The sequence below is a fragment of the Triticum urartu genome, chromosome 3A (genome assembly GCF_056163025.1).
Source record: "Triticum urartu cultivar PI428250 chromosome 3A, HENAU_Tu73, whole genome shotgun sequence".
In the NCBI taxonomy this organism is placed as follows: Eukaryota; Viridiplantae; Streptophyta; class Magnoliopsida; order Poales; family Poaceae; genus Triticum; species Triticum urartu.
The window spans coordinates 730,562,480-730,578,842 of NC_141875.1; the positions used below are offsets into that span (position 1 = coordinate 730,562,480).

Here is a 16,363-nt window from a genome sequence, read left to right on the forward strand (position 1 = left end):
GTGTTTGCTTGGACACCAACCACTCGGGCCGCCTTTCTGCATTTGAAAGAAGCTTTGGCCACAGCCCCAGTGTTGGCCCTCCCAAATTTCAAAAAAGAATCTACGGTCGAAACAGATGCCAGCAACAGTGGCATTGGTGCTGTGTTGATGCAAGAGGGCCACCCCATTTCCTATCTCAGCAAAGCTCTGGGCCCTAAATCTCAGGCATTGTCCACTTACGAAAAGGAGTGTTTGGCAATATTACTGGCTGTGGAAAAATGGAAATCGTACTTGTAGCATGCTCCTTTCACCATTGCTACAGATCACAGAAGCTTGGTCCACTTGCAAGATCAGAAAATGTCCAGCCCCATGCAACAGAAAGCATTTCTCAAATTGCTTGGGCTGCAATACACGATTGTGTACAAGAAGGGATTGCAGAACACTGCAGCAGATGCCCTATCCAGACCACCTGCTCCCATGGAACTGTCTGCAATTATATTGTGCACCCCCAAGTGGCTGTCCGTCATTGCTGAAGGATATCAAGCTCATTCAGCAGACAAGGAACTTCTTCAAGAACTAGCTCTCTCTAGCAGAAATGACAAAGGCTATATCCTGCATAATGGAATTATTCGATACAACGACAGAATTTGGCTCGGCCATAATACTGAAGCACACCAGGCAATTCTGCTAGCTCTGCATAGTAGTGGAGTTGGGGGCCACTCAGGGTTCCAAGGCACATATCAGCGAATCAAGGCCTAGTTTGCTTGGCCTGCCATGTGTTGGGGAACGTTGCAGAAAACAAAAAAATTTCCTACGTTTCACCAAGATCAATCTATGGAGTCAACTAGCAACGAGAGGAGAGTGCATCTACATACCCTTGTAGATCGCGAGCGGAAGCGTTCAAGAGAACGGGGATGATGGAGTCGTACTCGCCGTGATCCAAATCACCGATGACCAAGTGCGGAACGGATGGCACCTCCGCGTTCAACACACGTACGGAGCGGATTACGTCTCCTCCTTCTTGATCCAGCAAGGGGGAAGGAGAGGTTGATGAAGATCCAGCAGCACGACGGCGTGGTGGTGGATGCAGCAATGATCGCAGCAGGGCTTCGCCGAGCTTCTGCGAGAGGGAGAGGTGTAGCAGGGGAGAGGGAGGCGCCAAGGCTTCAGGTGCGGCTGCCCTCCCTCCCCCCCTTTATATAGGCCCCCTAGGGGGGCGCCGGCCCTGGAGATGGGATCGCCCAAGGGGGGCGGCGGCCGAGGGCGTGGAGTGCCCCCCAAGGCAAGTGGAGGCGCCCCCCACCCTAGGGTTTCCAACCCTAGGCGCAGGGAGGCCCAACGAGGGGGCGCACCAGCCCACTATGGGCTGGTTCCCCTCCCCACTTCAGCCCATGGGGCCCTCCGGGATGGGTGGCCCCACCCGGTGGACCCCCGGGACCCATCCGGTGGTCCCGGTACAATACCGGTGACCTCGAATCTTTCTCGATGGCCGAAAATACACTTCCTATATATAATTCTTCACCTCCGGACCATTCCGGAACTCCTCGTGACATCCAGGATCTCATCCGGGACTCCGAACAACTTTCGGATTACTGCATACTCATATATCTACAAACCTAGCGTCACCGAACCTTAAGTGTGTAGACCCTACTGGTTCGGGAGACACGTAGACATGACCGAGACGGCTCTCCGGCCAATAACCAACAGCGGGATCTGGATACCCATGTTGGCTCCCACATGCTCCTCGATGATCTCATCGGATGAACCACGATGTCGAGGATTCAAGCAACCCCGTATATAATTCCCTTTGTCAATCGGTACGTTACTTTCCCGAGACTCGATCGTCGGTATCCCAATACCTTGTTCAGTCCCATTACCAGCAAGTCACTTTACTCGTACCGTAATGCATGATCCCGTGATCAACCAGTTGATCACATTGAGCTCATTGTGATGATGCATTACCGAGTGGGCCCAGAGATACCTCTCCGTCATACAGAGTGACAAATCCCAGTCTCGATTCGTGCCAACCCAAGAGACACTTTCGGAGACACCTGTATTGTACCTTTATAGTCACCCAGTTACGTTGTGACGTTTGGTACACCCAAAGCACTCCTACGGTATCCGGGAGTTGCACAATCTCATGGTCTAAGGAAATGATACTTGACATTCAAAAAAGCTACAGCAAACGAACTACACGATCTTTGAGCTAAGCTTAAGATTGGGTCTTGTCCATCACATCATTCTCCTAATGATGTGATCCCGTTATCAATGACATCCCCATGTCCATAGACAGGAAACCTTGACTATATGTTGATCAATGAGCTAGTCAACTAGAGGCTCACTAGGGACACATTGTGGTCTATGTATTCACACATGTATTACGATTTCCGGATAATACAATTATAGCATGCATAATAGACAATTATCATGAACAAGGAAATATAATAATCATTTTATTATTGCCTCTAGGGCATATTTCCAACAGTCTCCCACTTGCACTAGAGTCAATCATCTAGTTACATTGTGATGAATCGTACACCCATGCAATTCTGGTGTTGATCATGTTTTGCTCTAGGGAGAGGTTTAGTCAACGGATCTGCGACATTCAGATCCGTATGTACTTTACAAATATCTATGTCTCCATCTTGAACATTTTCACGAATGGAGTTGAAGCGACGGTTGATGTGCCTGGTCTTCTTGTGAAACCTGGGCTCCTTGGCAAGTGCAATAGCTCCAGTGTTGTCACATAAGAGTTTGATCGGCCCCGGCGCATTGGGTATGACTCCTAAGTCGGTGATGAACTCCTTCACCCAAATTGCTTCATGTGCTGCCTCCGAGGCTGCCATGTACTCGGCTTCACATGTAGATCCCGCCACGACGCTCTGCTTGCAGCTGCACTAGCTTACTGCTCCACCATTTAACATATACACATATCCAGTTTGTGACTTAGAGTCATCTAGATCTGTGTCGAAGCTAGCATCGACGTAACCCTTTACGACGAGCTCTTCGTCACCTCCATAAACGAGAAACATGTCCTTAGTCCTTTTCAGGTAATTCAGGATATTCTTGACCGCTGTCCAGTGTTCCTTGCCGGGATTGCTTTGGTACCTTCCTACCAAACTTACGGCAAGGTTTACATCAGGTCTGGTACACAGCATGGCATACATAATAGACCCTATGGCTGATGCATAGGGGATGACACTCATCTCTTCTATATCTTCTGCCGTGGTCAGACATTGAGCTGAGCTCAATTTCACACCTTGCAACACAGGCAAGAACCCCTTCTTAGACTGATCCATATTGAACTTCTTCAATATCTTATCAAGGTATGTGCTTTGTGAAAGACCTATGAGGCGTCTTGATCTATCTCTATAGATCTTGATGCCTAATATATAAGCAGCTTCTCCAAGGCCCTTCATTGAAAAACTCTTATTCAAGTAGGCCTTAATGCTGTCCAAAAGTTCTATATCATTTCCCATCAAAAGTATGCCATCTACATATAATATGAGAAATGCTACAGAGCTCCCACTCACTTTCTTGTAAACGCAGGCTTCTCCATAAGTCTGCATAAACCCAAACGCTTTGATCATCTCATCAAAGCGAATGTTCCAACTCCGAGATGCTTGCACCAGCCCATAAATCGAGCGTTGGAGCTTGCACACCTTGTCAGCATTCTTAGGATCGACAAAACCTTCCGGCTGCATCATATACAATTCTTCCTTAAGGAAACCATTAAGGAATGCCGTTTTGACGTCCATTTGCCATATTTCATAATCATAGAATGCGGCAATTGCTAACATGATTCGGACGGACTTCAGCTTTGCTACGGGTGAGAAAGTCTCATCGTAGTCAATCCCTTGAACTTGTCGATAACCCTTAGCGACAAGCCGAGCCTTATAGATGGTCACATTTCCATCCGCGTCTGTCTTCTTCTTAAAGATCCATTTATTTTCTATGGCTCGCCGATCTTCGGGCAAGTCAGTCAAAGTCCATACTTCGTTTTCATACATGAATCCTATCTCGGATTTCATGGCTTCCAGCCATTTGTCGGAATCTGGGCCCGCCATCGCTTCTTCATAGTTCGAAGGTTCACTGTTGTCTAACAACATGATTTCCAAGACAGGGTTGCCGTACCACTCTGGTGCAGAACGTGTCCTTGTGGACCTACGAAGTTCAGTAGGAGCTTGATCCGAAGTATCTTGATCATTATCATTAACTTCCTCTCTAATCGGTGCAGGCACCACATGAATATTTTCCTGAGCTGCGCTACTCTCTGCTTCAAGAGGCAGTACTTCATCAAGCTCTACTATCCTCCCACTTACTTCTTTCGAGAGAAACTCCTTCTCTAGAAAGGATCCATTCTTGGCAACGAAGATCCTGCCTTCGGATCTGAGGTAGAAGGTATACCCAATGGTTTCCTTAGGGTATCCTATGAAGACGCATTTTTCCGACTTGGGTTCGAGCTTTTCAGGTTGAAGTTTCCTGACATAAGCATCGCATCCCCAAACTTTTAGAAACGACAGCTTAGGTTTCTTCCCAAACCATAATTCATACGGTGTCGTCTCAACGGATTTCGATGGAGCCCTATTTAAAGTGAATGCGGCAGTCTCTAAAGCATAGCCCCAAAATGATAGCGGTAAATCGGTAAGAGACATCATAGATCGCACCATATCTAATAGAGTGCGATTACGACGTTCGGACACACCATTACACTGAGGTGTTCCAGGCGGCGTGAGTTGTGAAACTATTCCACATTTTCCTAAGTGTGTGCCAAATTCGTGACTTAAGTATTCTCCCCCACGATCTGATCGCAAGAACTTGATTTTCCTGTCACGTTGATTCTCAACCTCACTCTGATATTCCTTGAACTTTTCAAAGGTCTCAGACTTGTGTTTCATTAAGTAGACATACCCATATCTACTCAAGTCATCAGTGAGGGTGAGAACATAACGATAGCCACCGCGAGCCTCAACACTCATTGGACCGCACACATCAGTATGTATGATTTCCAATAAGTTGGTTGCTCGCTCCATTGTTCCTGAGAACGGAGTCTTCGTCATCTTACCCATGAGGCATGGTTCACACGTGTCAAATGATTCGTAATCAAGAGACTCTAAAAGTCCATCTGCATGGAGCTTCTTCATGCGTTTGACACCTATGTGACCAAGGCGGCAGTGCCACAAGTATGTGGGACTATCATTATCAACCTTACATCTTTTGGTATTCACACTATGAATATGTGTAGCATTACGCTAGAGATTCATTAAGAATAAACCATTCACCATCGGAGCATGACGATAAAACATATCTCTCATATAAATAGAACAACCATTATTCTCGGATTTAAATGAGTAGCCATCTCGTATTAAACAAGATGCTGATACAATGTTCATGCTCAAAGCTGGCATTAAATAACAATTATTGAGGTTTAAAACTAATCCCGTAGGTAAATGTAGAGGTAGCGTGCCGACGGCGATCACATCGACCTTGGAACCATTCCCGACGCGCATCGTCACCTCGTCCTTCGCCAGTCTCCGCTTATTCCGCAGCTCCTGCTTTGAGTTACAAATGTGAGCAACTGCACCGGTATCAAATACCCAGGAGCTACTACGAGTACTGGTAAGGTACACATCAATTACATGTATATCACATATACCTTTCGTGATGCCGGCCTTCTTGTCCGCTAAGTATTTGGGACAGTTCCGCTTCCAGTGACCTCTTCGCTTGCAATAAAAACACTCAGTCTCGGGCTTGGGTCCATTCTTTGGCTTCTTCCCGGCAGCTTGCTTACCGGGCGCGGCAACTCCCTTGCCGTCCTTCTTGAAGTTCTTCTTACCCTTGCCTTTCTTGAACTTAGTGGTTTTATTCACCATCAACACTTGATGTTCCTTTTTGACTTCTACCTCTACTGATTTCAGCATTGCAAATACTTCAGGAATGGCCTTTTCCATCCCCTGCATATTGAAGTTCATCACAAAGCTCTTGTAGCTTGGTGGAAGCGACTGAAGGATTCTGTCAATGACTGCGTCATCCGGGAGATTAACTCCCAGCTGAGTCAAGCGGTTATGCAACCCAGACATTGTGAGTATGTGCTCACTGACAGAACTATTTTCCTCCATCTTACAGCTGAAGAACTTGTCGGAGACTTCATATCTCTCGACCCGGGCATGAGCTTGGAAAACCATTTTCAGCTCTTCGAACATCTCATATGCTCCGTGTCGCTCAGAACGCTTTTGGAGCCCCGGTTCTAAACTGTGAAGCATGCCGCACTGAACGAGGGAGTAATCATCAGCACGTGTCTGCCAAGCGTTCATAACGTCTTGGTTCTGTGGGACGGGTGCGTCACCTAGCAGTGCTTGTAGGAAATAATCTTTCTTGGCAGCTATGAGGATGATCCTCAGGTTCCAGACCCAGTCCGTATAGTTGCTGCCATCGTCTTTCAGCTTGGTTTTCTCTAGGAACGCGTTGAAGTTGAGAACAACGTTGGCCATTTGATCTACAAGACATATTGTAAATATTTTAGATTAAGTTCATGATAATTAAGTTCATCTAATCAAATTATTCAATGAACTCCCACTCAGATAGACACCCCTCCAGTCATCTAAGTATAACATGATCCGAGTTAACTAGGCCGTGTCCGATCATCACGTGAGACGGACTAGTCAACATCGGTGAACATCTTCATGTTGATCGTATCTTCTATACGACTCATGCTCGACCTTTCGGTCTTCTGTATTCCGAGGCCATGTCTGTACATGCTAGGCTCATCAAGTCAACCTAAGTGTTTGCATGTGTAAATCTGTCTTACACCCGTTGTATGTGAACGTTGGAATCTATCACACCCGATCATCACGTGGTGCTTCGAAACAACGAACTGTCGTAACGGCGCACAGTTAGGGGGAACACTTTCTTGAAATTTTTATGAGGGATCATCTTATTTACTACCGTCGTTCTAAGTAAACTAGATGCAAAAACATGATAAACATCACATGCAATCAAATAATAGTGACATGATATGGCCAATATCATATAGCTCCTTTGATCTCCATCTTGGGGCTCCATGATCATCTTTTCACCGGCATGACACCATGATCTCCGTCATCATGATCTCCATCATTGTGTCTCCATGAAGTTGCTCGCCAACTATTACTTCTACTACTATGGCTAACACGTTTAGCAATAAAGTAAAGTAATTTACATGGCGTTTCTCAATGACACGCAGATCATACAAAAATAAAGACAACTCCTATGGCTCCTGCCGGTTGTCATACTCATCGACATGCAAGTCGTGATTCCTATTACAAGAACATGATCTCATACAACACATATATATCATTCATCATTCATCACAACTTTGGCCATATCACATCACATGACACTTGCTGCAAAAACAAGTTAGACGTCCTCTAATTGTTGTTGCAAGTTTTACGTGGCTGGAATAGGATTCTAGCAAGAACGTTTTCTTACCTACGTAAAAGCCACAACGTGAATTGCCAATTTCTATTTACCCTTCATAAGGACCCTGTTCATCGAATCCGATCCGACTAAACTAGGAGAGACAGACACCCGCCAGCCACCTTATGCAACTAGTGCATGTCAGTCGGTGGAACCGGTCTCACGTAAGCGTATGTGTAAGGTTGGTCCGGGCCGCTTCATCCCACGATGCCGCCGAATCAAGATAAGACTAGTAACGGCAAGCAAATTGACAATATCGACGCCCACAACTACTTTGTGTTCTACTCATGCATAGTAACTATGCATAGACCTAGCTCTGATACCACTGTTGGGGAACATTGCAGAAAACAAAAAAATTTCCTACGTTTCACCAAGATCAATCTATGGAGTCAACTAGCAACGAGAGGAGAGTGCATGTACATACCCTTGTAGATCGCGAGCGGAAGCGTTCAAGACAACGGGGATGATGGAGTCGTACTCGCCGTGATCCAAATCACCGATGACCAAGTGCCGAACGGACGGCACCTCCACGTTCAACACACGTACGGAGCGGATGACGTCTCCTCCTTCTTGATCCAGCAAGGGGGAAGGAGATGTTGATGAAGATCCAGCAGCACGACGGCGTGGTGGTGGATGCAGCAATGATCGCAGCAAGGCTTCGCCGAGTTTCTGCGAGAGGGAGAGGTGTAGCAGGGGAGAGGGAGGCGCCGAGGCTTCAGGTGCGGCTGCCCTCCCTCCCCCCTTTATATAGGCCCCCTAGGGGGGGAGCCGACCCTGGAGATGGGATCTCCCAAGGGGGGCGACGGCCAAGGGGGTGGAGTGCCCCCCAAGGCAAGTGGAGGCGCCCCCCCATCCTAGGGTTTCCAACCCTAGGTGCATGGGGGCCCAAGGAGGGGGCGCACCAGCCCATAGTGGGCTGGTTCCCCTCCCCACTTCAGCCCATGGGGCCCTCCGGGATGGGTGGCCCCATCCGGTGGACCCATCCGGTGGTCCCGGTACAATATCGGTGACCCCGAATCTTTCCCGATGGCCGAAAATACACTTCCTATATATAATTCTTCACCTCCGGACCATTCCGGAACTCCTCGTGACATCCAGGATCTCATCCGGGACTCCGAACAACTTTTGGATTGCTGCATACTCATATCTCTACAACCCTAGCGTCACCGAACCTTAAGTGTGTAGACCCTACGGGTTCGGGAGACACGTAGACATGACCGAGATGGCTCTCCGGTCAATAACCAATAGCGGGATCTGGATACCCATGTTGGCTCCCACATGCTCCTCGATGATCTCATCGGATGAACCACGATGTCGAGGATTCAAGCAACCCCGTATACAATTCCCTTTGTCAATCGGTACGTTACTTGCCCGAGACTCGATCGTCGGTATCCCAATACCTTGTTCAGTCTCGTTACCAGCAAGTCACTTTACTCGTACCGTAATGCATGATCCCGTGATCAACCACTTGATCACATTGAGCTCATTGTGATGATGCATTACCGAGTGGGCCCAGAGATACCTCTCCGTCATACGGAATGACAAATCCCAGTATCGATTCGTGCCAACCCAACAGACACTTTCGGAGACACCTGTAATGTACCTTTATAGTCACCCAGTTACGTTGTGACGTTTGGTACACCCAAAGCACTCCTACGGTATCCGGGAGTTGCACAATCTCATGGTCTAAGGAAATGATACTTGACATTCAGAAAAGCTACAGCAAACGAACTACACGATCTTTGAGCTAAGCTGAAGATTGGGTCTTGTCCATCACATCATTCTCCTAATGATGTGATCCCGTTATCAATGACATCCCCATGTCCATAGCCAGGAAACCTTGACTATCTGTTGATGAACGAGCTAGTCAACTAGAGGCTCACTAGGGACACATTGTGGTCTATGTATTCATACATGTATTACGATTTTCGGATAATACAATTATAGCATGAATAATAGACAATTATCATGAATAAGGAAATATAATAATTATTTTATTATTGCCTCTAGGGCATATTTCCAACACCATGAAACAGGCCATCCAGGCATATGTGCAAAGTTGTACGGTCTGTCAGCAGGCAAAGGCTGAACATATCAAGAAACCCAGATTACTCAGTCCTCTTCCCATACCCAAAGAGGCCTGGAGTTTAGTCAGTATGGATTTCATCGGGGGGCTGCCCAAGAGCAAATCCTTCGACACTATCCTGGTGGTGACCGACAAGTTCAGCAAGTACGGGCACTTTTTACCTCTGTCACATCCTTTCACCGCACTGCAGGTTGCACAACTCTATGTGGATCAGGTCTATCGGCTGCATGGCCTACCCAAAGTGCTGGTAACTGACAGAGATCCCATCTTCATAAGCACCCTGTGGCAAGAACTATGCAGACTGACGGACACTACCATGAACATGAGTTCAGCTAGTCACCCCGAGACAGATGGACAAACAGAGAAGTTGAATCAGTGTCTGAAAACGTTCCTGTGATGCATGGTCCACTCAACTCCTAAGAAGTGGGCACACTGGCTGTCCCAGGCAGAATATTGGTACAACAAGAATTATAATTCAGCACTGGGCATAGCACCATTTCAAGTTTTGTATGGATACCAACCTCGTCACTTGGGAGTTGATAACTTGCAGAGTTCACTATCTTCCGACCTGTCAGGCTGGTTAGCTGAGAGGAATCTGATGCAAGGGTTAATCAGGGAGCACTTACTGCGCGCCCAACAACGCATGAAGGCTCAAGAAGACACTAAACTCTCTGATCGTCAGTTCAAGGTGGGTGACTAGGCATTCCTGAAACTCCAACCCTATGTGCAACAGTCAGTGGCCCGGCGACCGAACCACAAACTGGGTTTCAAGTACTTCGGACCGTATCAAATAGTTGCTCGCATTGGTGAGGTGGCTTACCGGTTGGCTCTGCCGGAGTCCAGCAGAATCCACCCAGTGGTGCATGTTTCTCTGCTCAAGCCGGCGGCTCCCCCATCCAATTCCGAGGATTCGTCAGAGTCGCTACACTGTGTGCTCGAGCATGCGTCCAGACCAGCTCAAGTGCTCCAATCACGTTTGGTGCAAGTGGGGGGTCATACCCGCACACAACTGAAGATCGCGTGGCAAGGGTTGCCGCTGCCCATGGCAACCTGGGAGTGGGCAAGTTCAATCGCGCCAGCGACAACGACCTGATATTGAACAGTCGAGGACGATCTGTTCCTTAAGGAGAGGGGAATGCAACAACCTGGACCTGGTCCAGAGTGGGCGACTGCGTAGTGGGCCGTCTTGGCCCAAGTAGCTTGTAATAGCAAGTACTTATAGTTGCGTGTGTGCGTGTGAGAAGGGATACAAATGTAATCAGAACATTATTCCCAGCAAAGCTTTCCTCCCTGCTCTTTCCCCCTTCTCCAAGTTCTCTCTTCCCTGAGCAAATTCCTCTGATTCGAGATCCAGATCCCGGCGAGACGCAGGGAAGTGCTACGGGAACGTAGCAACAACACGTGTCTACTCCGTCGCCATCTTCATCAGGCATTGACGCCGCTGCCACGTCCAACACTTCAGCGGCAGCCGGGCGCACCTTCCTGCGTTGGCCCGTCGTCGCAAGCGGTGAGGCCTGTGGCCGCACTCACGTCCCGCGCGGACGTGGACGGACGCTTGCGTGACCGCGTGCTGTGCCTGGACTCTCCAATGACTCACGGTGTACATGATGGCTCACGCATTGCGTGCATGCGTTTGTTTGCATCTGTTTCATTTCATGTGGGCTTTGCAGGATACATGAAGATCACCGTCTAAGTTTACACGTTTCTACATCGATCGAGCAACGGCTTGTCGCTACGTCGCCCAGTCAGATCGCAGCACCATCGTCTTGTGGTTTTCCCCGTGGCTGCACTGATCCACGCTGTCACTGCGTCGCCCCTTCGGGCCGTAGCGTCACGGCATGTGGTCCCCGCCGCCACCCTGAAGCCGTTTCCATGGTTGCACCAACCCGCGCGCTACCGCTGCGTCGCCCCTTCGGGCCGTAGTGCCGCGCCCGCGGTCAACTGCCGTCCCGAGGCTGCACCGACCCTCGCGCTGCCGCTACGCCGCCCCATTGGGCCGTAGCGAGCGTGGCGCGTGGTCCCTGCAACTGCCCTGAGGTCTTCCCCACCGTCGCCTCGACCCGCGCGCTGCCGTTGCGTCGCCCCTTCTGGCCGCAACGTCGCGGCGCGCGGTCCACTCCGCCGTCCCCGTGCGTCGACTTCTACGTGGTATGCGTCGCGCCGCCTCCCTAGGCGCGGGAACGTCACTGTCCGCGCCGGTCCTCGTCACGCTGTCTGGTTCTTCCTCGCCTACTTCGAGCATCGTCGCCGCGCTTCTGACCTAGCCGCCGCCGCCTCCTCAGGCCGCCGCCGCCGCCGCTCTTCTTCCCGGTCCACGGCGACTACCTCGACACCGGCCACCCCGACTCGACTTCGACCACGGCGTCCCTCGCACGTCTACCTCAACAACGGCTACACCAACCTACGCTCTCGGCTACATCGACATCGGCACAAAGGACTACCGCCTTGCTTGAGCAACCTCGACGGTTTCCACTCTAGCCACAACTTCCGCGATGCATCAACTGTTACGACTGTGGGGGGTGTCCGTCAGCTTGCCTCCGGATTCTTCTCTAGTCTCACCGTCTGTGTCGCTACCGTTGTGACTGCGGGGGGATGTTGAGTATATTGATTCTAAGAAAAGATAGGATAGCGTAGGATATTATTCTGCCTTGTCTTGTATTCCAAGTAGATCATTGTACTCTTATATATATGCCCGCGAGGTTGAAGCAATACACAAAACTATTCCACCAATCTTCTCTCTCCCTTCTAACAACAAGCAAGCCGGAAGCTCTTCTACTCAACCACACACACATGCTCGCTCGGCCAACCTTAGCAAGCCAATGCCATGGCCCGAGGGAACGCGCATGCGGCACCAGGCTGGCAACGCTGCTGTGCGCCCTGGTCGTCCTCGCCGCCATGCGCTTTGGCTTGCCCCGCCACCGCCGTCTGGTCAAAAATCTGCACAGCCTCGACGCCGCTTACAGTACTGGGCGCCATGCTGGACTCTGCTCGTTCAGTCAAGGATTTGTGCTGGCGCCGTCGCGCACGATTTGTGCCGCCACACCAGGTTAGGGGAAGATACGACGTTTGGTAGGGCAAGGACGGCCGGAGTGTTTGGTGTGTTGGGCGCCTCCGCCGTCATCCAGCGTGCGAACAGCGCCGGCGCCGGCGTGCGCTTCTTGTTGATCACGCACTTTAAACCGGTGCACTCGATGGTTCGGCCACGGCCGCCCGCCAACTTGACTCTTTCCATGCGCTGAGCTTCGTGCGATCAAGGAGCAGCCACCGGCGTCCATCAGCTCCCGAAACCTAAGCTTAAGAAACGTGGCGGTCAAACCGGGCCACATGACCAGTGCTTGTCAAAACCAGCTTCACATCATACTCAAACCGCCGGAACGAAAATTATCCAGTTTGACTAGTTCAGGTACTGAGTTTTCTTGGTTTCGTAATTAAGGGACGATTTCTATCCTTCGAGAGAATTGAAGGATGAGAAATGTACTTATCCCAATGGTAAATGGGTCGATCTTATGTTGCGCGAGGCGCACACACTTGCTATTCATTGCCTTATGCATGGAATAGGAGGCTGCCACCTCGATGGTGGCTATTCACGATCGGCGACCGAAAGACGACACACCGATCGGAAGGACCGACATTTGGTCAAGCTTGAATATTGGTTAGGGGGCTCCTGATGGTATCTCGGCCCAGGGGTCTCTCACCATGTCGATTCTTGACCTACTAGGCCGGGCTAAGGACCCCTAGTTCAGTTTTGCCCTGAGGCATAATGGTAGCCCATTGCGCTCTACAGAGAATACTTGGAAGCCTTGCTATTCAAGCCCGGCCCTGATGGGGGGCATGGGGCGGCCGCCCCGGGCCCCTGGAAACAAGGGCCCCCCCAGGTTCGTGCTCTAGCGTTGATATGATTGGACTGGTCTGCTCTAAAAAAAGTGACAACTGGGCTATACATGCACAGGCCACGTTTGGGAGAGATCGATCAATCGATATCGAGCAAGAGCGGGCTCAGCGGCGCATCGTAAGGGAGTGATTTCAAAAGTTCACATCACACACGATGAAATCGCCTCCTTTCCGTTTTCGCCTGATCTCTGGAAACCTAATCGCCGCAAGGCTGCGGCGGCCGCCAGGCAGCAGACGTGAAGACACCTATGGGTAACCGTGGCACCACCGATGCCGCAGCTCCAGCCTACGCCTTCCGCCGCCGGTTTCAGAGAAGTAGTCCTATTTCTTGATTGTTTCCCCTAACACTTTGAGAGAATTCCTTATTTGTCCTTTTCTTAAAATTTGCTTCCTTATTTGGCCCAAAATATTTTTTTTCTTCCCTATTTGGCATCTAAAGTAATTTTGTTTTTTATATGACATTTCCGTCCATTTTAGACACTAATGATGTTAAGTGTGAGGTGAAAAGACCATTTTAACCCTGCATGCAAAGCCAGCCTCAAACAAGCACACAGATAGCTTGATTGATTCTTGTACGCGCTTGACAATTTTTCTAGTAGTGGCACACGCACGTACAGGTGAACGCCTTGGCTAGCTTCAACTGGATTGATTGTCTCTTACCCGCAAAAAATATATATTGATTGTCTCTTGATAGAATTGCACGGATTTCTCTGCTTGCCTCTCAGTCCGGGCGAGCATCAGTTCCTCGGCCCCGCGTGGTTGGCTGCCGTGAGTGCCGTCGCTCCCAGCTACCGGCCCTGTGCGTGGTGTTCGGTTGCTCGTGGCCAGCAGTACGCGTTCTCGTCATCCTCGTTTGCCTACCGAACCCGCCTCAGCGCCGTGGGCCGTCCACTCCACTTCCGCACTCACACGTGATGAAGTAACCAAAATATGATAAATGGTACTGTACTTATTCGCAAAAAAGTTACTATACTGATCATAGATACGCTGGGACAAGTTCTAAAGATGTTTTGTACGTACACGCACATACCAGTTTATCGAAGGAACAAAATATTTGAGCATACATATGCATACACAACATCCATTGAACATCTCTACAACATGGGTGAACTGATTACTTTTCTACATAATGCACTATGGGCAAAATGGTATTTTCACCTCACACTTAACACCGTTAGTATCTAAATTGGACGGAAGTGTGATATAAGGAACAAAATTTACTTTAGGTGTCAAATAGGGAAGAAAATTTATTTTGAGCCAAATAGAAAAGAAAAATTTAAGAAAGGGCCAAATAAAGAATTCTCTCTAACACTTTAGCTTATTCCCTACCTTTTTTGCTTGACATGGTGAACGCTTTTGTCCACCGGAGTGCTGCACAGTGAAAGCAATGGTCTCCTTGACCATGGTCGTCCGTCCTCGGAACCAAATGTGGAAGCCCGTGGACAGTTTGAAGGGTCTTTACAGAGATGAGTGATACATCGCTGGACTGCCACATCAAGGTATGTACTAGATACCATGTAGAACTCTTGAGTTTTTATGCAAGGGAAGTTTTGTAGCTTTCAGCTTTGTACATCTTGTCTGGGTAAAATTGTTTGATGAAAGGTAGTGTTCGAATGCACTTACAATGTGAAATTACATTCACTTTTTTTCTCGGAAAACCATCGACGAAATTTCAAGATACAACTCAATTAGGACTAGTTGGCGCATCTGCAATAAAATAAGAAAAACATGACAATGCTAATATGCAAACAAGTGCACATGAAGTAATTGAAGGTTAGTGACCAAATAATTATTCCTCTCTATATAGAAAATCATAATCATTCCTACTGCATGTTTTCTCGGTAGTATGCTGTACAAGCAAAAAAATAAAGTTGCAGAAATATTATACAGAAAGTAGCTTTTGAATGTTAAAGAGCCTCGAGTTTTAGTTTCGCCCCGGGCCCCTAAAATCTAAGGACCGGCCCTGGGAGGACTCGTCTCCACCGACGTAGTTGACTAGAGATCTTGTAATCCTGGCCCACGGTATCTTATATAAGCCAGGACCAGTCTCGTCATAGAACACATCTTAGAGACAACGTTAGAATCTCCCGGTATTTTGTACTATGTACACACCTCAACGCAATAAACAAAGAGCATGACGTAGGATATTAACTCCTCCGTGAGAGCCCAAACCTGGGTAGAATCCTTGTCCCTGTTACCAGCATGCCAAGTCGCCTAGCTAAGGATACTCTACCGGGGGATTTGCCGGATTCAGCTCCAACACTTGGCACACAAGTTCTCGAACTGTGAGAGGAAGACCTATTCCCTGACCGTTCAAGCCGATGAGCATCCTAGCTCCTGGTGGGCGCCATTTTCAGCATCCACCAGTTGACCGGGAGCACCATGCCCGATTGTTGCCACAACACCTGCTTCTCCGGTGTCCCTCTGGCCATCGCCAGTTTCTTTCCAGTCTTCTTCTTGTACCTGTCAGTGTCAGAGCCCTCCCCTTCCTTCCCTGCATCTTCATTTTCTGTTTCTTCGGGGCCACATTCACCCATTTTGCCAAGCACCGGCGGTTGTGGTGTTTTCATGCACCGGCATGTGGGCCCACAGGGTTGTTTCAGCTTATAAAAGTTCCCTATGAATTCGGGCGCTCTATTTTCTTCACTATGTTTGGAACATGCAGGAGAGCTGTATATTATACCTTATAGATAGATATAAACGGGAAATCCACATATCCAAGATGGCAAGGACTTCAAAAGCAATATGGTCTCCGGCTATCTTTTTATTCCAATCGCAATTTCACAAAGTATGTTTGTGTGCTTATTTTAAGTAATGACATGATGGTACGAATCATGCATGCTGCCGCCCTTTCCTTATATTTGCACCATATCAACTTAATTATTCTTGGCCTAGCTCCATGTTGGGAAGTTGAGACAATGAGAGCTTTAGCTAGTCATGTAAGCACGCTGT

At 48.8% G+C, this 16,363-nt stretch overlaps 1 protein-coding gene across 1 annotated transcript; it reads left to right on the forward strand.

Moving 5' to 3' along the window:
- Positions 1–336: 336 nt before the first annotated feature.
- On the forward strand, positions 337–738 carry LOC147982344 (uncharacterized). The gene has a single exon (XM_087516279.1). The coding sequence runs from the start codon at positions 337–339 to the stop codon at positions 736–738; it is 402 nt and encodes a 133-aa protein (XP_087372405.1).
- The last annotated feature ends 15,625 nt before the right edge of the window (positions 739–16,363 follow it).